Here is a 26356-nt window from a genome sequence, read left to right on the forward strand (position 1 = left end):
CATGAACCATACGTTAAAAGTTATTTTTTTACAATTATTAGCTTTGCATTGCATAAAGATATCGTGTAGTGATGTTAATCAACCATCAAATATCAGTGCAAGACAAAGAGATTTATATTTAACAATGGATAAAATTCATAAAAAAAGGATATCTGAGATAAGTAAGTAATTTTTTACACCTGCTCTGGAAGTTGTGTTTTTTAGCACTGTATGTCATCTCCAAAGTACACAATAATTGCAAACTTGACTATATGTGCATGAAAAAAAGTAAACTGTAATAAATAACAGTCGATTTATAATAAGTAATGATCAACTGCTAAAAATTACCATTTCAAACAGTAAAATCGTGATTTTACGATTCAATTTATAATATTTACCATTTAAACGTTACAATTTACTCATTACATGGAAGAAAATACTATTTCAAACAATAATATTCGCTATGTAAATGTCTAAAATGTTAAAGTATAATAATTAAGAAATTCAGACTTTCATATTTATCATTTGGTAGCTAAAAAATGATCTTATGATATGTAAAAAGTATAAAATAAAGTTAGTAAATTTCTAACACAGGCAACGTCAATACTTACAAAGTAAAATGGTAAATTTTAAACGCAACGCTAAAAATCAAACTGTAATTATTTACTTGTTTGGACTGGTAAAATGTATATTTTAAAAGTATTATTTTTACTGTTTGAAATGTTAAATTCTCCCAGAGTGAGACCCCCTTCTCTTTCATCTAAGTTCCCCTTCTCCTTATAATATCGACTATATATTGAAATGGCAATTTTTACTGTTTGAAACTGTAATTTTTTAAGATGAAAGAGTTGTTATTTACTATAGTGACAGCTACTAATCACTTATTTTGGGTATTAAATTATAAATTGTGGCTTTTATACTTTCTACATTAAGTTCTGTAATATTTATATTTTTGCCACCCCGATGTCCGCTTTACTGTTTGAAACTATAAAAATTAACCGGAATCCGAGTGAATATTACAGTTTACTTTTTTCCGTGTGTTTCATAAACGCACATGTTAGATTAAAGACCACATAACTGCACAAATTCCGCCTAAATTATACTACTATAGAAAAATATAGCCCCACGATTCTGTCTTTTGCATGCCTTAAGCGCGAAGCGCGCAGGTATACTCTACTCTCGCCTAAAAATTGTGATTTCGATTAAAACGTGATTTTCATAATTTAAACGAAAAAAATTATGGATAAAAAACATATTGAAATAAATAATAGTAACTACAGAACACGTTAAAAAAATTTCTTATCGATAAAATAAGATTTCTCAGAAAAAACTCGTTTTTCTAATGAATTAAATGAATAAGAGCGTGGTATTCACGGGAGCACTGAGCTTGATAACACCAAAACTTTGTCAAAAATTACTTTCACGATTTAATTTTTTTTTGTTTTATTCTTGAAGAAGTTTATCAAAACCCTTGTGAAAATTGCGTGTCAAAATAATTCCGTTTCGATACAGTTAATTTTTTTCGATTGTCAGTTCGTCGACTTTTTCTGCGATTTCGGCAGCCATATATATTATTTTTCATAAACAGAATTGAAATAACTATAAACAAGCAGAAACTATACATACATGATGGTATAATTACTAACTGTTTTATCATCTGTTAAAATTTTTCTTTAGTTCGACCTACAGAGGGAATAATACTACTCGCGGGAAAATTCAAATTAAAAACGAATAATTTTTGTTATAATCTAAATAATTTATGTATGACATGAGCGCTTAAGGCATGCTCATTTGGATTTTCCAAACTTTTTTATTTTACTAGAGACTACTGAAACGCCATCTGATGCCGCGATAGTAATTTATTTTTTATCGTTCATGTGAATGATACACTAAAAACAATGGTCAGCCTTAACCCTTAATATTATTTTTAAAACTATTACCAGAAATTTTAATAGCGCGCTACGCGCGCGTCTAAATTTTAACCAATAATGAATCGTGGCCCGTTTTTTGCGAGTTTCGACCTTTGACTACCTTCAAGACTTTCATCTGTTTTATAATATAGGATATTCTTCTCAAATTCGATTTCCAGAGCAGTAGTTCGCCTAACGGCTCGTAGTGACATCTACCACACTCGTCTTCATACGAATGCTCCATAAATCTTACCTTACGCTCATGTCGCAACACCACGATTGTCAGATTATTTGCTACTTATCCTACATGTAACATAAGTAACTATTTCTTCATACTCGTTCAGAAAGTTCATTTTTCAAGCACTAGCGTCCGAAAAGGCGCTTATATTGTAACACAAATTTACGAAAATGGGTGTAACTTTTACGTCCGAGACGAAGCCGATTACTATTTCCTAATTCCTACAGTAGCGCTCAAAAGTATTTTGACAACATAAAATTTTTTAATATTTTTTTAAAATAAAAGCCTATTGGAAAATGTATTGAGTATAATGTAGAGTAGTGTAATTCCGACTATTTAAGCGTATCAAATTACAACTTGTTTGTTTACACACCGCGCCACCGAACGTACTTGACTTACCGTGAGCTCAAAAGTATTTTGACACACATTTGACTTGAAAAACTCTCGCAGATTACTTGTTCCTTAGTGTTTATTATTACATATATTTACTTGTTGTGGTTACTTCAATATGCCTAAGTGCAAGGAATATTCTAGTGATTTTAAAAAAGCCGTTATTAATGCATTAAACAAGGAATAAAACAAACAGAAGTTGCTCGTTTGTTTAAAGTGTCTCGACAGTTAGTTAGCTTATGGAATAAAGTCTATAACAAACGAAAAACTGTCGAAAGTAAGCCTCGAACAGGCCGCCCAAGAAAAACTTCTTCTTACATCGATCATATTATAAAAAAGTTATCAGCAAATGATATACAGATGTCCGCTGTAATGATAAAAAATGAATTAAAAGAAAAATATAACGTAGATATTCATGTTTCTACTGTTAAACGACGCCTAAAGGTTCTAGGGTTACATGGCCGAAGACCGGCTAAAAAACCTTTAATATCGAAAAAAAACAGGAAGTATCGTCTTGATTTCGCGAAACGGCATATATCGTGGTCAAGTTTAGAGTGGTCTAAAGTTTTATGGAGTGACGAAAGTAAATTTGATTTAATGTCATCTGATGGTATCAAGTACATTCGGCGTCCAGTAAACAAAAAATACGATTATCGGTATCAAATACCCACAGTTAAACATAGAGGTAGTAGTGTAATGGTTTGGGGATGTTTTTCATGGTCTGGAGTTGGACCATTAGTTCGAATAGAAGGAAAAATGGATCGGTTCATGTATGCAAATATATTAAAGTCTCAGATGTTACCATATGCTAAACATCACATGCCAGCTAAGTGGTATTTTCAACAAGACAATGATCCCAAACACAGATCAAAGCATATTAGTGACTTATTAAATCGTGAAAAAGTTAAAGTTCTTGAGTGGCCAAGTCAAAGTCCCGACTTGAATCCGATAGAAAATCTCTGGGAAGAATTGAAACGTAGTGTAAAAACCCAAAATTATTCAAACAAAAACGCTTCGTTTGAAACTCTAAAAAATGAGTGGGATCAAATTCCAATAAGTCGATTACAAAAATTAATCGACTCAATGCCGGAGCGATGCAAGGCTGTCATAAAGGCCAAGGGATATGCTACTAAATACTAATATATTATTGCTGTAAATTATAATTATGCGTTAAATTAGTTTTTTTTCAAAAATGTCAAAATACTTTTGAGCCACCATTTTCCTAATATTTTAAAAATTAAACTTTCTTTTATTACGAATAAGAACCTCTTTGACACTATTCTGTAGTTTATTCAAAAGGTGTTAAAAAAATAAATAAATGATTATTGTGTTTCATATTTATTTTTAATTAAACCATTAAATATATTTGTCAAAATACTTTTGAGCGCTACTGTAAATCAAAAATTGGTGATTTCTAATTTGTATCACAAACCTTTATTAATTTTTGCTAATTGCAGAATGTGAAGAATATGAATTGATGACACAGCAATTGAAAACTTCAGAACAATGTGATCATTGTGTTTTATTCTTAATGGCTCATGGACAGTATGCGAGAAAAAATGAGTTTCCACACATGGCAGCAGTTGGATGGATTCAAGATAGAAATAGTGCAATTGAATATTCATGTGCTGGTTCATTGATTTCTGACCAATGGGTTCTAACTTCTGCTCATTGTACTCATACTGATACGTGAGTATTTAAATTGAATTGATAATAAGAATTTTTGTCTTTGACTTTATAATAAGCTAAAATTTTGTACTTTTTGGTTGCAGGGGATTTCCGAAGGTTGTTAAATTAGGAACCCATAATCTAAGCAACGATTCCGGAGAAATTATCAGTATTGTGAACATAATCATTAATCCAGAATTCAATCAACCACGCCTGTATCATGACATTGCTTTGTTGAAATTGGAACGTGCTGTAGAATTTAAGAATAATGTGAAACCAGCTTGTTTGTACAGAAAATTTGAAACAGCACCTGATGTTGTTTGGGCCACTGGATGGGGTTCCAGAAGAAACGGTAGATTTGCTTTTGTTATTATGTGATGCTAAAGTCTTATTGAAATATTATAAAATACTATGTAAGAAAAAATGATTTTTCTTTCTTTTAAAAATCAATTATACAATTTATTTTTGTCTTAAAAAATAAATTAGCGTTAGAGACGTGCACTTTTGAATTTTCCAAACTTTTTTAACTTCCCGCTAAGAAAATCGAAGATTTTCAAAAATCGGGAAGTTATTGTTTTCACCCCGTTTTGCAAAAATCGTGTTTTCATCAAATCTCGACGTTTGAAGGTCACAGGAAGCTTCCCTGACTATCCCCGCAAGGTTGTCACGGTGTCTGTATGTATGTGTGTGTGTGTGTGTGTGTGTGTGTGTGAAAGTATGTGAACCGCTTATAACTTTTGAACGGCTTGACCGATTTCATCGCGGTTGGTGCCATTCGAAAGGGCTTGACCAAACTTAGATTTCGAAATAGCTGACCTCTACTCGGCAAAAGGAATATTCCTACCAAATTTCAAGTCAATCGACCTAATAGTTTCTGAGATTTCGTGATGAGTGAGTTCAAAAATGGGATCTCCTATATATATAGATTTATTGGCACCAGATGTACAGCTTGTCTAACAAACTCTGATACATCTTTCGCTTAAATCTACTTTTCTTACACTAATTTTATAATTTATTATTTTATTTTAGTATTCCAACTTGATAGTTAATCTATATTTCAATCTATAACGCTAGTAAATACTTTCTTCGACTTTGGGTCGTTTCCTTAGTTTCAGTTTATCGCATATAGCAGATTCTTTTCAAATTTGGAGCTTATAGGAGCTACAGCTCGAAAATTTAAAATTTAAAATGTTAAAACCCACCCCCGCACCCCCCTGTGGGGAGGGATATCGTAAAATTCGTTCATAAATTATTTTTACATTACTTACAGAAAATTCATACAAAATTATGAGTCTGTCGGAGCTACAGCTCGGAAATTAAAAATTTTCATTGTTAAGACCCACCCCCGCACTCCTCTGTGGATTGGGATATCGTAAAATTCGTTCATAAATTATTTTTACATCACTTACACAAAATTCATACAAAATTAGGAGTCTGTAGGAGCTAGAAGTCGGAAATTTTTAATTTTCATTTTTAACGTCCACCCCCGCAATCCATATTGGGAGTAGATTGTCGTAAAATCCGCTCTTAGATCATTTCTACATCACATATAGGAGATTCCTACCAAATTTGAAGTCGATAGGAGCTATAGGTTAAAAATGGGAATTTTCTATTGTTAACGCCCCCGCAACCCCCCTTGTGGGTGGAATTTCGTAAAATCCGTTCTTAGCTGACCTCTACTCGGTGAAAGGAATATTCCTACCAAATTTCAAGTCGCTACGCCTTATGGTTCCAGAGATATCGTGATGAGTGACTATCTATATCTATAGAAAGTCTCCTACATATATGTAATATAACCAGCCTTGTCATCAGGATATCTCGAAAAGTTTTCAACCGATCTTGATGAATCTTGGTACACATATTCATTGGATAATTACCGAGGTCGAGTTCGAAAATGAGCAAAATCGGTCAATTAGCTTAGAAATGGCGGCCATTTAAAATTTTCAAAATTTTGTAAATTTTAAGTTTTGTAACTTTAACCGTGAATAACTTTTGACTGACAAAAAAAGAGCTCATTTCTGAAAACTTCATGGTAAAGCTGATTATATTACCTTCAATTTGACCTATAACACTTATACGTTATGAAGATTTGTATCAATTTTATAGGCCATTGAAAAATTTGAAAATAATGAACTTTTTTTCAAATGTGGTTTTTTTAGAATGACTTTTGAACAGCTTCACCGACCGATTCCAAAAACTAATCGGCTCTTAACATAAAAAAACTACGTCGATCGCCGCCGGACCGGTTAAAATCGTTTGATTCGTTTGTGAGATATCGTTGACGAAAAAAATCGAAAAAAGCGTTTTTTTCGAACAAATTCCGAAATTTTTTATCTGATCAATTCACGGTTTGAAATTCATTATAGAATTCCAAAAACTGCATCGACTGTTGTCAACTACGTGAAAATTGGTTTACTCGTTTAAAAGTTATCGCGGATTGAAAATTTAAAAATTACATAAACATTTGTTATTAAACAAATTAAATAACATAAATAAAGAAAATCTTATATCACATGAAATCTACCTTCCATTTCGGGTGAGGCCGAATGGCATTTTTTTTTATGCAATCATTTCTTACAAATTTCTTGTACAATATTTCTCATTGTCAATATTTATTCGGTATTATTTTCTTATACAAAAATTTATTTAAATATTTATAGCTTATGTGTTGGCCTATTTTTAGATAAACACACAAAAAAACCCATGATAAAAGGACACAACACGATAACAAGCTTATGTGTTGGTCTAATGTCGAATAAACACACACAAAAAGTATGAATATACCTTGTTCAACAATTTAAAATTCGGTTAATATACTTTAAGAAATATTTGAATGATAATTTTTTGTTCTGTGACAATTTTGTTAGTCAGAATTTTTTGCATGAAATAAATTTTTGCATTAGACATTTTTGTCTCAAGAAATTATCACTGATTGATAAAGACACGGTGCCGTTATCGAGGACTATGGAGGGTTTATTCAATTATCACATAAAGAACAATTAAGTCGTTTGAGAAAAAATTATATTTTATTAATACAAATTATCTATGTTAAAAACAAATCTATTTACTAAAAGCATATTGTTTCGCTTAATTTTAAAATAAAAAGCAGTCTTTGAGCCTTTATATATAATTCAGCTTATACACTCTTTTTCTTAATGTATGCATACAATCTTCTTAAAAAAACTCTCGATTGCTATCAAGCCCATAAAATTCAAAGAATACTTAAAAAAGATACTAAAGTTCAAAAACGCTTTAAAAATAATCAAAATTTCGGACTCATTCCTTCTATTGTCTCTGCACTAAAACTATCAGGATTATTCCTATTACAACTATTACTACGACTTCTACAAACATTACTACCACAACTATTACTACTACTACTACTACTACTACTACTACTACTACTACTACTACTACTAGTATCCGAGCTGTCCTCATCCAGCTCGATTTCTTCTACATCATCATAAATTTTCGAAATCATCATTTCAAAGACATGCTGCAGCTGTTGAGCATTTGAAACCAATTTGTACTTACGGCAATCGTATTTATAGCAATTGCTGAATATGAGCCTCACATCTTCGATGAATTCTTGAGGAGTTGCATACATCCGATCCTCCAGTTTGCACTTGATAGTCAGCAAATCCATGGGCTTCTTAATGACATCATGGTAATCATCAAACTTCCAATGATTTTCGTTCAGAGGAAGGTAAAACGGCCAGGCATACTCAGAGTTTCTTTTACGGAAAAGATTCTTCAGGATTTTCCTACAATTCTTGAGCCCGGGAGAGAGTTCTCTAAATTCGCCTCTGGTGATCCTCCGACGTTCCATCAGAGCACGAAACTCCGTGATGACACTCGAATCCACCTCGACATCTTTCACAGTCGATTCGACCTCACTAATAACCTGATCATTTGGTTCCTCAATGGAATTTTGAATTGGCAAACTCCCAAAATTTCGCTCCGTAGCAAATTCCTTCGGAGAAGCTTCCAATGACTTGTTAGTGACTGAAGCATCAAAAGAAGTTCTGCTACGATCTCCAATTTTGCCACTTTCGCGTCGCACTTCACTTTCTTTCTTCGGCATACGAGCCATCTTCTGGTAGAATATCTTCTCGAGCGTCTGAGCCATCAGAACGATATCCTGTCCTGGATCATTGTAAGTATAGCAATTTTTGAACATCATTTTGAAATCTTTGATGCAGTCCTCTGAAGACCAGTAGTATCTGTTGCTAAGCCGCTTTCTAATTGTGCCAAGGTCCATTGGATTGGTTATCACTTTATAGTAATCCGGTATGTTGTGTTCAATTGTGTCTACTGGTTTTTTGAACGGCTTGGCGTAATCGTGATTCCATATTTTTTCCAGGACGTTTTTCTTCAAGAATTGAAGCTGGTTCGTCACACGGCCTCGACAACCTGGCAATGGCATAACTGGTGGTTGCACTATTCCGTTTATAGGCACTAGGATTGCTTCAGTTGGATCATCAACTGCACTAGAGCAAGAGGGAACAATATGCTGCTCCATGACAAGATTGATTTTTGAATTTCACTTATTTCAACACTATCACTTATTGGAACTTATAATTGTAATTAAATAAATGTATGAAACTTTCAAGGCAATGGTTAGTTTTAGAAAACAAAATTTTGAAGTGACACATGCATCAAGCAATAACTTACTGGATGAAGCATGCTTGCAAAGTAATGGTTCTTGGGTTTTCTTAATTGTCAAACTTCTTGAGGTAGAAAAAGGTAGCTTTGTGTCTTTTACAGATGAAGCACTTGTTTCGAACCCTTGGCAACAATAAGTGCATACCTGTGCTATGGGACGAATTGGAAGAAGGGGCAGAGATATGGGTCTTATTTATACGTCTTAGGTATACGTGTCTTAGGTATTATGTCTTAGGGTCTTAGGTATACGTGTAATTATACTATTTTGTGTGTAAGATAACATATTTGTATATTTTAGTAACTTACGACGGAATATTTTTGGGATACTGCAGATTTTTTTAAATTTATTTAATCTTGTTGAATATAATAAATATTGAATCGTTTGATGTGATTAAAAATATTGTGTTCTTAGAAACAGCTGAAACTATTTCAATAGTATGAATATATTATTGTTTATTTAGACATTTGATATCTTAATTAAAATTTATCACATCAGAATGTTATTACAATAAATGTTACGAGAAATTTCTAGAATTAGATATTGTAGAGCTAGGTTTAGGTTGACGAAAGAGAGTGACAGAGAGAGAGTATGAAAGAAAAGAACGAGTGATAGCATAGTAGCGTCTCTTGAAGTGAAAATTGGCCAAGGGGAAGGGGGTAAAACAAGTGAGCGTTAGTCTTGGTGAGGTTCAATGCTTATGTTTATTTTTTTTTTTTTTTTTTTTTTTTTTATTCAAAGTAATATAAAGTACAAGGCGTTGGTTTAAACCAATGTAGTCAACGTTTACATATTAGAGATTGACATTATACATAATCATTGTGTCTGTACAATGTTTATAAACATATATGTTTAACAGTATATTCTACTCGAACGCCATCTCCCGGAAGTTTGAGGTACTAGTAGACTAAAATGCTTGCTAACGGTGGATATCTTACCTACAAATGATAACAAATAGACAATTGAACGGTGTCTACTTTACCGACATATGATAGATACATATGGTAACATATGGTACAAATCGACGATGGCACGCTTTCCTCACTTTATTTAGGAACTTAGCTATCACGAGTAATGTATTCTTCGGTAGTATAGTGGTAAGTATCCCCGCCTGTCACGCGGGAGACCGGGGTTCGATTCCCCGCCGGAGAGATTTATTTTTTGATTTTTGAAAATATTTTATTAACAAAAAATGAAAAAAAAAAAATTTTTTTGAAAAAAAATTTTTTTGACTTGTCAAATCTCTAAAAAAATCTTTATTCTCATTTATTTAGTAGCTTTTATCACTGTAAGAAAGAAAAAAAATTGGTATTGTTACACGGAGAAAAATTAATTATACTACCTACTATACAAAAATAGTAACTTCTACTATCTAAAATGGTAATAAAATAAATTAGTAACAAAATAATAGGTGGTACACAGTAAAAAATTTTGCGTCATTGCGTCAAAAAATTTTGTGTTAAAAATTTTTGTGTTAAATATTTAACACTTTTAGAGATTAACACAAAAACGTGTTAAATTGACACAAAAAAGTGTTAAATATTTAACACAAAAATTTCTAACACAAAATTTTTTGACGCATTTACGCAAAATTTTTTACTGGGTATCATTGACAATTGTAATAGTTACTATTAATAATGGTAACGATTACTATTGAAAATAATAATTGTAATTATTATAAATTATAACTGTTACAATCAAAGATGGTAACTGTAACGATCTCAGATTGTAAAAATTCTGAAAGAAAAAATAATATAAATTGACTTAATTAAATCCTTTATTTACATCCATATTTAAGCTAATGTACATTTTTTTCTTTGAAATATTAAAATATTTTAAATTGTCTTCAAAATTTTTTTTTGAAAATTTGATTTTTTTGATTTAAAAAAAAAATGTTAAAGTCTAAAATGTTAAAGTATAATAATTAAGAAATTCAGACTTTGATATTTATCATTTGGTAGCTAAAAAATGATCTTATGATATGTAAAAAGTATAAAATAAAGTTAGTAAATTTCTAACACAGGCAACGTCAATATTTACAAAGTAAAATGGTAAATTTTAAACGCAACGCTAAAAATCGAACTGTAATTATTTACTTGTTTGGACTGGTAAAATGTATATTTTAAAAGTATTATTTTTACTGTTTGAAATGTTAAATTCTCCCAGAGTGAGACCCCCTTCTCTTTCATCTGAGTTCCCCTTCTCCTTATAATATCGACTATATATTGAAATGGCAATTTTTACTGTTTGAAACTGTAATTTTTTAAGATGAAAGAGTTGTTATTTACTATAGTGACAGCTACTAATCACTTATTTTGGGTATTAAATAATAAATTGTGGCTTTTATACTTTCTACATTAAGTTCTGTAATATTTATATTTTTGCCACCCCGATGTCCGCTTTACTGTTTGAAACTATAAAAATTAACCGGAATCCAAGTGAATATTACAGTTTACTTTTTTCCATGTGTTTCATAAACGCACATGTTAGATTAAAGACCACATAACTGCACAAATTCCGCCTAAATTATACTACTATAGAAAAATATAGCCCCACGATTCTGTCTTTTGCATGCCTTAAACGCGAAGCGCGCAGGTATACTCTACTCTCGCCTAAAAATTGTGATTTCGATTAAAACATGATTTTCATAATTTAAACGAAAAAAATTATGGATAAAAAACATATTGAAATAAATAATAGTAACTACAGAACACGTTAAAAAAATTTCTTATCGATTAAATAAGATTTCTCAGAAAAAACTCGTTTTTCTGATGAATTAAATGAAGAAGAGCGTGGTATTTACGGGAGCTATGGGCTTGATAACACCACAACTTTGTCAAAAATTACTTTCACGATTTAATTTTTTTTTTTGTTTTATTCTTGAAGTTTATCAAAACCCTTAGGAAAATTGCGTGTCAAAATAATTCCGGTTCGATACAGTTAATTTTTTTCGATTGTCAGTTCGTCCACTTTTTCTGCGATTTCGGCAGCCATATATATTATTTTTCATAAACAGAATTGAAATAACTATAAACAAGCAGAAACTATACATACATGATGGTATAATTACTAACTACAGAGGGGATAATACTAATCGCGGGAAAATTCAAATTAAAAACGAATAATTTTTGTTATGATCTAAATAATTTATGTACGACATGAGCGCTTAAGGCATGCTCATTTGGATTTTCCAAACTTTTTTATTTTACTAGAGACTACTGAAACGCCATCTGATGCCGCGATAGTAATTTATTTTTTATCGTTCATGTGAATGATACACTAAAAACAATGATCAGCCTTAACCCTTAATATTATTTTTAAAACTATTACCAGAAATTTTAATAGCGCGCTACGCGCGCGCCTCAATTTTAACCAATAATGAATCGTGGCCCGTTTTTTGCGAGTTTCGACCTTTGACTAACTTCAAGACTTTCATCTGTTTTATAATATAGGATATTCTTCTCAAATTCGATTTCCAGAGCAGTAGTTCGCCTAACGGCTCGTAGTGACATCTACCACACTCGTCTTCATACGAATGCTCCATAAATCTTACCTTACGCTTATGTCGCAACACCACGATTGTCAGATTATTTGCTACTTATCCTACATGTAACATAAGTAACTATTTCTTCATACTCGTTCAGAAAGTTCATTTTTCAAGCACTAGCGTCCGAAAAGGCGCTTATATTGTAACACAAATTTACGAAAATGGGTGTAACTTTTACGTCCGAGACGAAGCCGATTACTATTTCCTAATTCGTAAATCAAAAATTGGTGATTTCTAATTTGTATCACAAACCTTTATTAATTTTTGCTAATTGCAGAATGTGAAGAATATGAATTGATGACACAGCAATTGAAAACTTCAGAACAATGTGATCATTGTGTTTTATTCTTAATGGCTCATGGACAGTATGCGAGAAAAAATTAGTTTCCACACATGGCAGCAGTTGGATGGATTCAAGATAGAAATAGTGCAATAGAATATTTATGTGCTGGTTCTTTGATTTCTGACCAATGGGTTCTATCTTCTGCTCATTGTACTCATACTGATACGTGAGTATTTAAATTGAATTGATAATAAGAATTTTTGTCTTTGACTTTATAATAAGCTAAAATTTCGTACTTTTTGGTTGCAGGGGATTTCCGAAGGTTGTTAAATTAGGAACCCATAATCTAAGCAACGATTCCGGAGAAATTATCAGTATTGTGAACATAATCATTAATCCAGAATTCAATCAACCACGCCTGTATCATGACATTGCTTTGTTGAAATTGGAACGTGCTGTAGAATTTAAGAATAATGTGAAACCAGCTTGTTTGTACAGAAAATTTGAAACAGCACCTGATGTTGTTTGGGCCACTGGATGGGGTTCCAGAAGAAACGGTAGATTTGCTTTTGTTATTATGTGATGCTAAAGTCTTATTGAAATATTATAAAATACTATGTAAGAAAAAATGATTTTTCTTTCTTTTAAAAATCAATTGTACAATTTATTTTTGTCTTAAAAAATAAATTAGCGTTAGAGACGTGCACTTTTGAATTTTCCAAACTTTTTTAACTTCCCGCTAAGAAAATCGAAGATTTTCAAAAATCGGGAAGTTATTGTTTTCACCCCGTTTTGCAAAAATCGTGTTTTCATCAAATCTCGACGTTTGAAGGTCACAGGAAGCTTCCCTGACTATCCCCGCAAGGTTGTCACGGTGTCTGTATGTATGTGTATGTGTGTGTGTGTGTGTGTGTGTGTGTGAAAGTATGTGAACCGCTTATAACTTTTGAACGGCTTGACCGATTTCATCGCGGTTGGTGCCATTCGAAAGGGCTTGATCAAACTTAGATTTTGAAATCTATTTGCACCGATTCAGGTCAATAAATTTTGAGAAATCTTCAAAAAACTGAAAAAAAAATTTTTTTCAAATGTGGTTTTTTTGGAATAACTTTTAAACGGCTTGATGGTTCAATTCTAAAAACTAATCAGCTCTTAACCTCAAAAAACCACGTCGATCGCCACCAGTCCGGTCAAAATCGGTTGATTCGTTCGAGAGATATCGTGAACGAAAGAAATCCGAAGAAAGTGTTTTTTCGGAATAACTCCGAAATTCCTAGCGCGATCAATTTAAAATTTAAAATTCTTTGTGAGGCTTAAAAAACTGCGTCGAATGCTGCCAACCGCGTGAAAATCGGTTTATTCATTCAAAAGTTATTGCGGTTTAAAAATTCAAAAAATAATGTCTTTTTAAATCTCTATCAGACTTTTGAGCTTGAAGAGCTCAAAAGCATAGGAAAGCAATCTCTTTGAGCTCGGAGAGCTCAAAATAACTCATAAATTGTATTTTTGAGCTCGAAGAGCTCAAAAACGTCATTGGTGCAATTTTAAGCGCCTAAGTATGGAATTAGCGGGAAGTTGCAGAGATGGCCTTCAGGGTCAACCGTTTTTCTAATTTTTTTCTTTTGTTACAGATACTTACGATCCCAGCAACGAATTGATGAAAGTGAAATTACAGACAATAGATAACATCAAGTGTTCAATGGCATATGGCAAAACAATTGCAGTACCAAATGGCGTATCTCCAAGCATGATTTGTGCAGGTGATACATTGAATCATTGGAAAAGCGACACCTGCAAAGGTGATTCTGGCGGTCCGATTCAAATTCACCATAACTTTAACGATTCTAGTTTATTGTTTGACATTGTTGGAATCACTAGTTTCGGTAGATCATGCGCTACAGAGACTATTCCAGGTGTTTATATTCGAGTCTCGCATTACATCGATTGGATTGAAGAAGTCGTGTGGCTGAATTCATGATTTATCGACATTATATCTGTATAAATACATAAATTATATTCTTTACTAAATTTATTTTTGTAATTGTGACTCTGTGACAAATAATAAAAAGAAGCTGACTCTAAAGAAAAATAAAAGTTTGGAAAATCTAAAATTGCACGGCTCATAATGCGTTATAACCTGATCTGCATTTTTTGCACATGCGCCTCACTTGTGGATTCCTACACAGAAAAACAGGTTCACTTGAGCTAAGAAAATATTTTTTTTCTTAATTATTTTCTTTAGCGAAAAAAAAATTTTTTTTTGACACAAGAAATTTCACTTATTCCAACAAAATTAATTCTCTTGCTTTAAGAAATACGTATTTTGATCCAAGAAAATTTATTTAAGTCAAGAAAATCTTGTTGTGAAGAGAAAATTCAGCCTGTTGCTCTAAAAAATTTAGTTCTTGACAGAAGTAAATTGTCTTGTCTTGAGAAAATTTCTCTCTTGCTCCAAAAAATTAAATATAAAGATAGAAGTAAATTTTTATTTAAATTTTTATTTTTCTTTCTGTCTATAGAAATCCATACTTCCCAGTGGATTTCAATATAAAACTCATGTGGATTTTTTTCTTCTATCAATTATCAAAATTTTCTTTTTATCCATTTTGATTAACAATAATAATTTTTTTTTTTATTTTAAATTTCCATAAATTATCAAAATCTCCCGTTCTATATCTGAAACAAATTCAAATAGTATTAATAATATCCGCAATGTATATTTAGAACCAGTGAATGCGAAACATTTGACAGACGAATTACCTCTACTACCTACTATACTTCTACATCTAAACACTCATTTAAAAAAGAGCTTTGTTCACGATGTTCACGTTACATATTACATCAGTTAACGCTAACTGAACAGCCAGTCATTCACCGTCTACCGTTAACGTTTTAAAACTCTAAAACGGTGTCATAATAATTTCTTGTGATTGTGATTTTTTTATAATTACAATGATAATTAATCGATACTAAAAGAAACGGTCTAAATTTTTAAACAAATAACTTCCTTCTTCATAATTGATGTTCTGTTAAAAATGTTGTTGCGGTACAAATATATTTTGATAGTGATCGGCATATTTGTTGTGATAAGTACCAGCTTCTTCATTAGTATTAGCGGCATAAATGGCCGGCTTGATGATTATTCTGAGACTGACAGTATCGATGACTTCGAAGACAACCTTTATAATCATGGTACTTAATTTGAATTTTTGTTTGTTATTTATAAAAAAATATCAACCGGCAAAATTTTGTTTTTTATCTGTAACTAATATCGGTATTGATTTTAACAGAGATTGATTAAAAAATTATCACGGTTCAAGTACGCTGGCATAAGTACGCTTATCGCTGTCTCAAGGTTACGTTATATTGTATAATACGAATTGGAAGTTTAAAAAAACTTATGGAAAAATTATTTATAGAGTTTTTAATTTTTTTTTTTAACAAGTTTTGATCTTTTAAGTGATGAGATTGTACGAAATTTTTTTTTATTTTTAAATTAAAATCATAATACAGAAAAACTGAAGTGAAAAAATTATTTTTAAATTCTTCCCGCTTTTAAAGAGACATCTAATACATTACAATTTTAAAAAGTCATTTTTTTATTATTTTCAAAACTATATTGTTATTAAAAAAATTATTGAAACTTTTCTTCTTTTTTCAAAAATAAACTTAGTTTAGATAAAAAAACTTTTTTTTTAATTTTAAAAAATTAATAGAAATTGAAATAATATATTTCTGAAAAAATTTTAGAAGTTTAAAAAAATGTTAAAAAAAAAGTTTTAAATAAAAAATAAAAAAATTAAAATTATTTGTGTGTATTGTCAATTTACGGAAGGTAGTTTTACGAGATAACGTCATTAAGAAACATTGATAAAAAATTGCATACTTTTATAAATTGAATTTAATTATTATCACTTAATTATCATTATTTTGTATTTAAGAATTTTAAATATTTAAAAATTCTTTTAACAAAAAAAAATATTTATTGATACATTGTTAATTAAAAATTAATATAATAATTTGATAATTTATATAATCTATATTATTAAGAGAATAAGCACAATTTTGTGGCCAGTGTATTTATATGATAAAATGAGTTTTTATGATTATATTTTAAAATGCTCTATTTCTAGATACGTAAATACGAAATGACCTTGTATCTCGTGAATTAGTGACATTTTTAAAGATATAAGCTCATCCCGATGTTACACTCATCAAGACCTTTTATTTAAGTACCCACATCAATTTTTCATAGATTTTATATATATATATATATATATATATATATATATATATATATATATATATATATATATATATATATATATATATATATAAAGAGGTTGGCAATAGCCTAATCGGCTCGGTACCTGCATTTCGAAAGAGTGGGACCAGGGTTCGATTCCGGCGCGCACCAATATTTTTCAATGATTATAAACTAAGAATATGTGCGTTTCATTGCCACACGGTGAGAAATTTCTGTAGAAATTTACTATGCATACATAATAAGACTGAACCTTAATGACTCAATTCAAAATATTACCATAAAAATATAAGAATATCATATTGTACCAATCAATATTTACTAGGGACCATAGTAAATTTGACCATACAACTGTTACATAAACATATATAAAAAATTTTCGTAAACTGACAGAACAAAAACTGTTAGTGTGCTTAAAACTTTTCATTATAGTTCCATAGTAAAATTTCTGTTGCTCAGTCGAGAATAAAAATTTATAAAAAAGTTTCACATTTGGTCACGTGTACTCGGTTTAAATTTAAAATTGTGACTATGAAATTTTCAAATGTCCCATAGTAAACGTATGCGCGTCAGTCGCGACGCGCGCTCTTTCATTTTTTCGTGCTGCTTTGTTTTGTCAACATAAGTCTACAGACGCTATCAGTAGTGGTTAACGGTGTTATGAAAATTGCAATAAACATTAAGTTTTAAATAAATATTAGTTTATAAATCCATCAAAACATGAATAGTTAATGAAAATTTGTAAGATTCATAAATAATAAAATATTTAATAATTTACCGTGAAAAATTAAAATGAAAGCAAACATTTGATGGTTAACCTGCAACCGACACTTCTAATAATAATAAAAAATAATTTAAAAGTTATATATTGTGTTTATAATTATTCATAATAAAATTAACTGCCAAAATAAATCCTACGTTCATTGTTAAAATGAAAAAAAATAAAAAAACTATATTTTAAAAAATATTTTTAAAATTATTGCAAACAAAAAAATCTTGTTTGGTTTGATATTTTTTGATTGCTAAAAACATTTTTTACTCTAAAATTTTTTATTTTTTACAAACGTTTTCTTATTTTTTTTGCTATAGTACATTCGGAAATTTAAATTATTGCATATTTCATTTTACTATGGTACATTTCAATTTCTACCATTTACTATGTCTGATTTCATTTGTTTCGGAAATTACTATGGGCCATTGTAAAATTTTATTCTGAGTCAATAAGGTTCACTAGTAATATGCACCATTGTAATATCTAAAATCCATGCAGAATAAAAAATAATGGAAATTTCTCACCGTGCAGCCTCTGTACCGGTCGGGTTTTCTGTGGTTTTCCCATATAGTTATGGAGGTAAAATGTCATATAGAAGTACCTCCGTACTATTTAAGACCGTAATGCAAATGCAGGTACTGATTAAAACGCGTAAGTCGGCCACAGTCGCAGCACATGTGTGTCGGGCATGAAAGAAAAAATCCCAACATGCAGGGGGGTGGGGACGAAAAAGTGGTTGAGAGTTATAATGACGGGGTTGAGAGATTATATTGCGGAGAAAAAAGTGGAGAGACAATAATTCCCCACCCTCCCTTGTAAAACACTCTACAGTGATACAAGTAAAACCATCCTCAATTATAACCTCAATATTTATATATATATATATATATATATATATATATATATATATATATATATATATATGTAAAATATATGAAAATACATGTGGGTACTCAAATGAAAGCTCTCAATGAGTGTAACATCGGGATGAGCTTATATCTTTAAAAATGTCAATAATTAAGAAAGTATATTGTATTTTGTCAACTTATGATATTTTTAACGATATAAACTCATCATGATATTACACTCATAGAGACCTTTTATTTGAATACCCACATGCATTTTTCATATGCTATATATATATATATATATATATATATATATATATATATATATATATATATATATATATATTATAAATATGTATATATGAAAAATATATCAAAAATGTATGTGGGTACTCAAATGAAAGCTCTCGATGAGTGTAACATCGGGATGAGCTTATATCGTTAAAAATGTCAATAATTAAGAAATGACATTGTATTTTGTCCACTAATGGTATTTTCAAAGATTAAAGCTCATCCCGATGTTACACTCATCTAGACCTTTCATTTAAGTACCCACATCAATTTTTCATATATTTTATATATTTATAAATATTATATATATGTATATACGAAAAATATATCAAAAATGTATGTGGGTACTCAAATGAAAGCTCTTTATGGGTGTAATATCGGGATGAGCTTATATCTTCAAGAACGTCAATAGTTAAGAAAGTACAGTGTAATTTAATAAAATTCATTTTTTAATAAAGCAAAATTTTATTTATTTATAGTTCACAAGTCACTGCAGTCACATAGTGACTGCAAGTTTGTTATTTATTATTATTTACAATTAAAAAAAAAATTTTTCACTAGAAATTTTTTTTAGAAACTCCTTATTTAATTTTGTTTAGTAATAAACCAATGGTACAACCTCTCAAGTGACGACAAATGGTACAATGACAAAGACATTGGAATGTTTAATAAAAAATTGTTGCACGAAATAAGAAAAAATTGGATACTTGACACCACAAAGAACAGTAACAATTATTCCGGGCTGGAGGATCCTGAAAGCGAAGATCCTTCAATGGGGCAAAGCCAGATCATCAAACAATATTTTGACCACAAAGTAATCAGCCACTTTTTTATTTAATATAAAATTGTGAATAATTTGTCACTTAAAACATTGATTGAGCTTAATTATAATTAACGATTTATAGAAAGGTGGGTTTTTCATAGAATGTGGAGCTTATGATGGAGAAACGCGTAGCAACACATTGTACCTGGAACGGTTCCTAGGCTGGACCGGATTGTTGATTGAAGCTGATCCGATGAACTTCAAGAAAATTATCGAGAAGAAAAGAAGAGCTTTTTTGTCACCAACGTGCCTGAGTATAGAACCCTACCCAATGATTGCAAGTGTTTTTATTATTATTGCACGCCTCATAACGCGAAGCGGTTGAGGTAGTGCTTTACTCCCGACACATCAAGGTCAAGCAATTTTGTGGGCTTCAAATGCTTTATCACAACCATATTGCACTTGTACAATAATATGAGTGGACGTACATCGAGAAAACACTTTAATTAATCCATTTTATAGTTTGTAAAAATAATTTTATGTTGCAACTTTGAAAAAAAAACGTTTCGAAAAAAATTTTACGTGGACGTCGGGATGTCTGTACGCTGATTTTGTATGTAAACACGATAACTTCCGAAGAAATAGATGTATCGAGACCGGACTTTTTTTATTAGTTCCAGAATTCGATTTACTGCTGCCGTATTTAATATCAGTAGCCTAGCTTACGTAGTTTTTTTTTAAATGAATTATTATTGAAATTCACAATGATATACACGTACAAAAAATAACTTTTCTTATTTCTCTCACGTGAAATCTATGGCGGCACTTAATCAAGTTAAAATGAGATCAACCAATCATATTACTAGATTTTTTTTAGGCGCGCGCATATGACAAGAAAATTAGGCGCCAATAATTCAAAAAATATTATAAAATACTCTGTAAAAAATGTCTTAATTACGCTGATTTTGTATGTAAACACGATAACTCCCGAAAAAATAGATGTATCGAGACCGGGCTTTTTTATTAGTTCTAGAATTCGATTAACTGCTGCCGTATTTAATATCAGTAGCTTAGCTTACGTAGTTTTTTTTTAATGAATTTCTATTAAAATTCACAATGATACACACCTACTAAAAATAACTTTTCTTATTTATCTCACGTGAAAACTATGGCGCCACTTAATCAAGTTAAAATGAGATCAACCAATCATATTACTAGATTTTTTTAGGCGCGCGCATATGACGAGAAAATCAGGCGCCAATAATTCAAAAAAAATTATAAAATACTCTATAAGAAACTAATTATTTTATTTTTTAAAAATCAATTATACAATTTATTTTTTTCTTAACAAAATAAATTAGTGTTATAAGGCGTGCACTTTTAAATTTTCCGAACTCTAAAATTTAAATTTAAAATTAATTTTTTGAACTCTCTACATAATATAAAGGTTAAACAATACTCTTTTATTTTATAACTCAGTAATAATTTATCTACTTTTTTTTTCTCATAAAATCTTGACGCTTGTAATTTTAGGTGTCTTTTCTTATGGCAAAAAACATCGGTCGTATTCATGAACCAAACGATCTATCAAGTGAAATCCAAAATACAAATGATGTCGCTCACAATGGAAAACATATTGACGTACAGTGCTTTCCCCTTGCTTCTTACATCGCGGCGCTAAATGTCACTACAGTTGATTACTTCAGTCTCGATGTTGAAGGAAATGAAATGGATGTCCTCCGAACCATTCCGTTTGATAAAGTCGATATAAAGGTATTTAACAAATTATCTATTTCATTAATTGGATATATTTATCGTCAATGTTTCGTCAAAAATGTCGCGTGCATAATTCGCTACTTCTTTATTATTATATAACTTTTATTTCAGACACTCTCCGTTGAATATACACACGTAGAATCCGGTAAAGAAAAAATGGTAGAATTTATGGCGAAAAATGGGTACTATGTTTATTCATTTGTAAAAAAACCCAATAATCTAGCAAATGACATTATATTTGTTAAACGTTACTTATAATTTATTACATTATAATATATTTCTTGTTTCTTAATTTTAAGTGCATAAAATAATGTAATTTTGTTATTTATTTCATATTAAAAATGTTTAAATTAAACGAATTGTGCTATAAATTATGATTATTAAAATCAATAATTAATTTTCTATGGTACTTTCCAGAAAATTTAGTAAGAACTTAACGTAATGTATAATCATCTATATAATTAAGAGAATACTTATATATGATTAAGGATACTTATCAATAATTAAGAAATGACTTTGCATCTTTTTAAATATTGACATTTTCAAAGGTATAAGCTCATCCCGACATTACACTCATCAAGACCTTTCATTTGAGTACCCACATCAATTTTTCATATTGCATGCCTTAAGCGCGAAGCGCGCAGGTATGCTCTACTCTCGCCTAAAAATTGTGATTTCGATTAAAACGTGATTTTCATAATTTAAACGAAAAAAATTATGGATAAAAAGCATATTGAAATAAATAATAGTAACTACAGAACACGTTAAAAAAATTTTCTTATCGATTAAATAAGATTTCTCAGAAAAAACTCGTTTTTCTGATGAATTAAATGAATAAGAGCGTGGTATTCACGGAAGCTATGAGCTTGATAACACCACAACTTTGTCAAAAATCACTTTCACGATTTAATTTTATTTTGTTTTATTTCTGAGGAAGTTTATCAAAACCCTTGTGAAAATTGCGTGTCAAAAGAATTCTGTTTCGATACAGTTAATTTTTTTCGATTGTCAGTTCGTCGACTTTTTCTGTGATTTCGGCAGCCATATATATTATTTTTCATAAACAGAATTAAAATAACTATAAACAAGCAGAAACTATACATACATGATGGTATAATTACTAACTGTTTTATCATCTGTTAAAATTTTTCTTTAGTTCGACCTACAGAGGGAATAATACTACTCGCGGGAAAATTCAAATTAAAAACGAATAATTTTTGTTATGATTTAAATAATTTATGTATGACATGAGCGCTTAAGGCATGCTCATTTGGATTTTCCAAACTTTATTTTATATATTTATATATATTAATTATATGCATATATGAAAAATATATATCAAAATGCATGTGGGTACTCAGATGAAAGCTCTTGATGAGTGTTACATCGGGATGAGCTTATATCTTTAAAAACGTCAATATTTAAGAAAGTACAGTGCAATTTATTACGATAAGCTTTCGAAGTAGTTATAAATAGATTAGAATTTTGCGATAAACAAAATTTGTTTATTTATTTATTTTGTTTTGTACAAGTCAATGTGGTTATATGTCAAAAATTAATTTATATAATTAAAAGACTAAGAAAAATTTTTCAACGGGTATATCTTTATCGTAAATTGGGTTTGATATTTTTTCAGCGGCAGACATTTATGATTTAAATAATTGAGAGAGTAAGGAAAATTTTGTAACGAGCATATTATTATTTTTAAAGGAATTTTTATAGTTTAATTTGGTATCATCAGAAAGGTCGAGACAAGAATTAGTGCCTTTTCACGGTTTTATATATTTTTCAGTGATAGTCAATTTTTTATGTCAAGTTTTTGGAGGAGTTTTTAATAGTTTTTTGGTTCTATAAATTTATTTCGTCACATTTGTCCATTGAATTATCTGTAATTGATCCTGTGATAACGCTGTTATTTTTAAAATTTATTTAAAAAGTACCCAAACTATGTATAGTGTCATAAATATAAAGAAATCATTAAGCAAAAGTTTTCTAATTCATAATTCGTATATCTCGGATGTCGCATAGTGACTGCAGGTTGTTAGTTGGTAATTATGTTACATTTATTGTATTAATTTTTTTTTTTCTCCTCAGTTTTATTGACTGGTTTACATAAATCATTATGATACATTGCCATTTCTCGAGTCATAAAAATTTTACTAACCGTACATCTGTAAATATCATCTTCGATTCTCATGAACGAATCATGACACATTGTACATATCGCCAGAATAGCTAAGCCCGTTAAAAATATCAACAGACTCACGTATACCATCACCATTTTTTATAATAATAATTTATAATTTCCAGCTCTTAAATTTATTTGTATTCGCTACTAAATAATAGTTAATCTAAATAATAAATCAAATTTATTAGAATTAATAATTAATAATGCATGTTTCAGATGAATCATAATAAATTTTTTTGTCGACAAAGTAAATGAGTCAACAAATCAAATTTATGATATGAGTTCGTTAAAATCTACTCTTATAATTTAGATGAAAAATATGAAAATATATCATGTAAGCGAACTATTCATAACGTGATTGATCAAATATATTGTAAGCATGAAAATATATATAATTCTATTATAACATTGAAAAGCGCGCTTGCGCGCGCAACGTATACCAGTAAGAATTTAATTTTAATAAAATTTTTCTAGTGCATTCGCTATAAATGAAGTAATCACTAAAAACTAGTTTTAATTCCCTTATAGCAATCTTTTTTAAGGCTTTAGCAAGCCTGGTCTCAATTTCGATAGTTGTTAGTGTCTTTTTCTACCTATGGGTCTTGCTTCAGATACTTGTAGCAAATTCAATTGACAAGTCTTGAACAAGCCTTGTACAAGAACTTTGGGCCAAATTATAGCTCAAGAATTGTGTAAGAAAATTGAGAAAATCTGAAGATGCTTATCGATAAACTAACTATATCAATTCTTGAGAAAGACTGACACCAGAAGCATGCTGAATATACTTGTGCAAGACTAGCTCAAGATCAAATGTTTTCGAATGACCGTTCGCATCATTCTATCCCTCCTATATTTACTATAGGATCAGTGGATCTCATTCAGCTTAACCTTTTAGAGTAGAGACCTACTGTTTTATCGATCAAGACAAAATTACTTTAAAATGAGCACCACTAAATCAATACTTCTTCAAGTAGTGGAGGGGAAAAAATGCTATAAAATATATAATGCATCATGAATCTTGAGCAAATTTTGAGCAAGTCACGCTTCAATATTTGCTGTTAGTTTTTGGTTGACAAAAGCTTTAAAAATGAACAAATTACTGAGAATTACGGATCTTGAGCAAATCTTGAGCAAGTCATGGGTAAGTGTCTATTGTGAGTTTCTCCCATATAGCAATCTTTTTCAAGGCTTTAGCAAGTATGGTCTCAATTTTGATAGTTGTTAGTGTCTTTTTCTACCTATGGGTCTTGCTCCAGATACTTGTAGCGATTTCGATTGACAAATCTTGAACAAGCCTTGTACAAGAACTTTGGGCCAAATTATAGCTCAAGAATTGTGTAAGAAAATTGAGAAAATCTGAAGATGCTTGTCGATAAACTAACTATATCAATTCTTGAGAAAGACTGACACCAGAAGCATGCTGAATATACTTGTGCAAGACTAGCTCAAGATCTGCTCAAGATCAAATTTTTTCGAATGACCGTTCGCATCATTCAACCCCTCCTATATTTACTATAAGATCAGTGGATCTCATTCAGCTTAACCTTTTACAGTATAGACCTACTGTTTTATCGATCAAGACAAAATTATTTTAAAATAAGCACCACTGAATCAATAGATCTTCAAGTAGTGGAAGGGAAAAAGTGCTATAAAATATATAATGCATCATGCATCTTGAGCAAATTTTGAGCAAGTCACGCTTCAATATTTGCTGTTAGTTTTTGGTTGACAAATGCTTTAAAAATGAACAAATTACTGAGAATTACGGATCTTGAGCAAATCTTGAGCAAGTCATGAGTAAGTGTCTGTTGTGAGTTTCTGATTCAAAAAATCCGTCAGAAAGTTTTTCAATGCACCTTGCATTAGACTTGTCTCATGTTCTTGCACAAGATGTCTTGAGCTAGTTATACATAAATCTTAAACCAGTTCCTTCTACATGAACTTTAGCAAGACCCATGTGTAGAGAAAGACACTAGCAACTAAGGGTTTTGCTCAAGACACTACGCAAAAAGAAAAATTTCCTGAACTGAAGAACAAAATTCTTGGCTTAAGAAAATTTGTCAGGTGTCTGAAGGAAGACCGAAGTTGTTTTGGCAAAAGTCAAAATTTTTCTTTAAATTCTATTCTTGGTGGAAGTCATTTTTTATTAATTCAAATTATCATAAATACTTGATACAATAAATTTTTATATTTGATCAAGATTTTTAGATACTTTAGGGAAGCAGCGCCACCTACTTCAACTGAGAAAAAAATTTTCTTATCTTGAGAAAATTTTTCTCTTGAATATTTGATACCCATTTTATATTATTTTAGCGTGCAATTATACATATTGAATGAAAAAAAATGATTTAATATTATTTGATCTTGCCATTTTACATGTTAATCAATAAGAATATTAATGAAAATTTACTTCTATCTTTATATTTAATTTTTTGGAGCAAGAGCGAAATTTTCTCAAGATAAGAAAATTAACTTCTATCAAAAACTAAATTTTTAGGAGCAAGAGGCTGAATTTTCTCAAAACAACAAGATTTTCTTGACTTAAATAAATTTTCTTGGATCAAGATGCGTGTTTCTTATAGCAAGAGAATTAATTTTGTTAGAATAAGTGAAATTTTTTGTGTCAAGAAAAAAAATTTTTTTCGCTCAAAAAAATAATTAGGAAGAAAAATATTTTCTTAGCTCAAGTAAACCTTTTTTTCTGTGTGGCATCTAAATCTTGTTCAAGCACATGTTACCTGGGTAAGTAATAACAAATAAGGTATACTATTTAAAA

General features: G+C 30.3%; 2 protein-coding genes and 1 non-coding gene across 3 annotated transcripts; all 3 read left to right on the forward strand.

Annotated features, from left to right (window-relative positions):
- LOC123263923 (clotting factor G beta subunit-like) lies at positions 1–14749 on the forward strand. The gene is made up of 7 exons (XM_044726969.1): positions 1–161; positions 3975–4206; positions 4290–4537; positions 12673–12734; positions 12780–12904; positions 12988–13235; positions 14310–14749. Exons 1-7 carry the CDS (start codon positions 2–4, stop codon positions 14654–14656), a joined length of 1422 nt encoding a protein of 473 aa, XP_044582904.1. The 5' UTR covers position 1; the 3' UTR covers positions 14657–14749.
- On the forward strand, positions 9929–10000 carry Trnad-guc. Its single transcript has one exon. It is a non-coding gene; the product is annotated as a tRNA-Asp (tRNA).
- A 758-nt stretch (positions 14750–15507) lies between the features above and the next one.
- On the forward strand, positions 15508–21693 carry LOC123263205. Its single transcript, XM_044725779.1, has 5 exons — positions 15508–15870; positions 19453–19667; positions 19759–19953; positions 21150–21389; positions 21504–21693. Exons 1-5 carry the CDS (start codon positions 15714–15716, stop codon positions 21648–21650), a joined length of 954 nt encoding a protein of 317 aa, XP_044581714.1. The 5' UTR covers positions 15508–15713; the 3' UTR covers positions 21651–21693.
- The last annotated feature ends 4663 nt before the right edge of the window (positions 21694–26356 follow it).

Source organism: Cotesia glomerata, linkage group LG4, assembly GCF_020080835.1.
Source record: "Cotesia glomerata isolate CgM1 linkage group LG4, MPM_Cglom_v2.3, whole genome shotgun sequence".
NCBI classification, from domain to species: Eukaryota; Metazoa; Arthropoda; class Insecta; order Hymenoptera; family Braconidae; genus Cotesia; species Cotesia glomerata.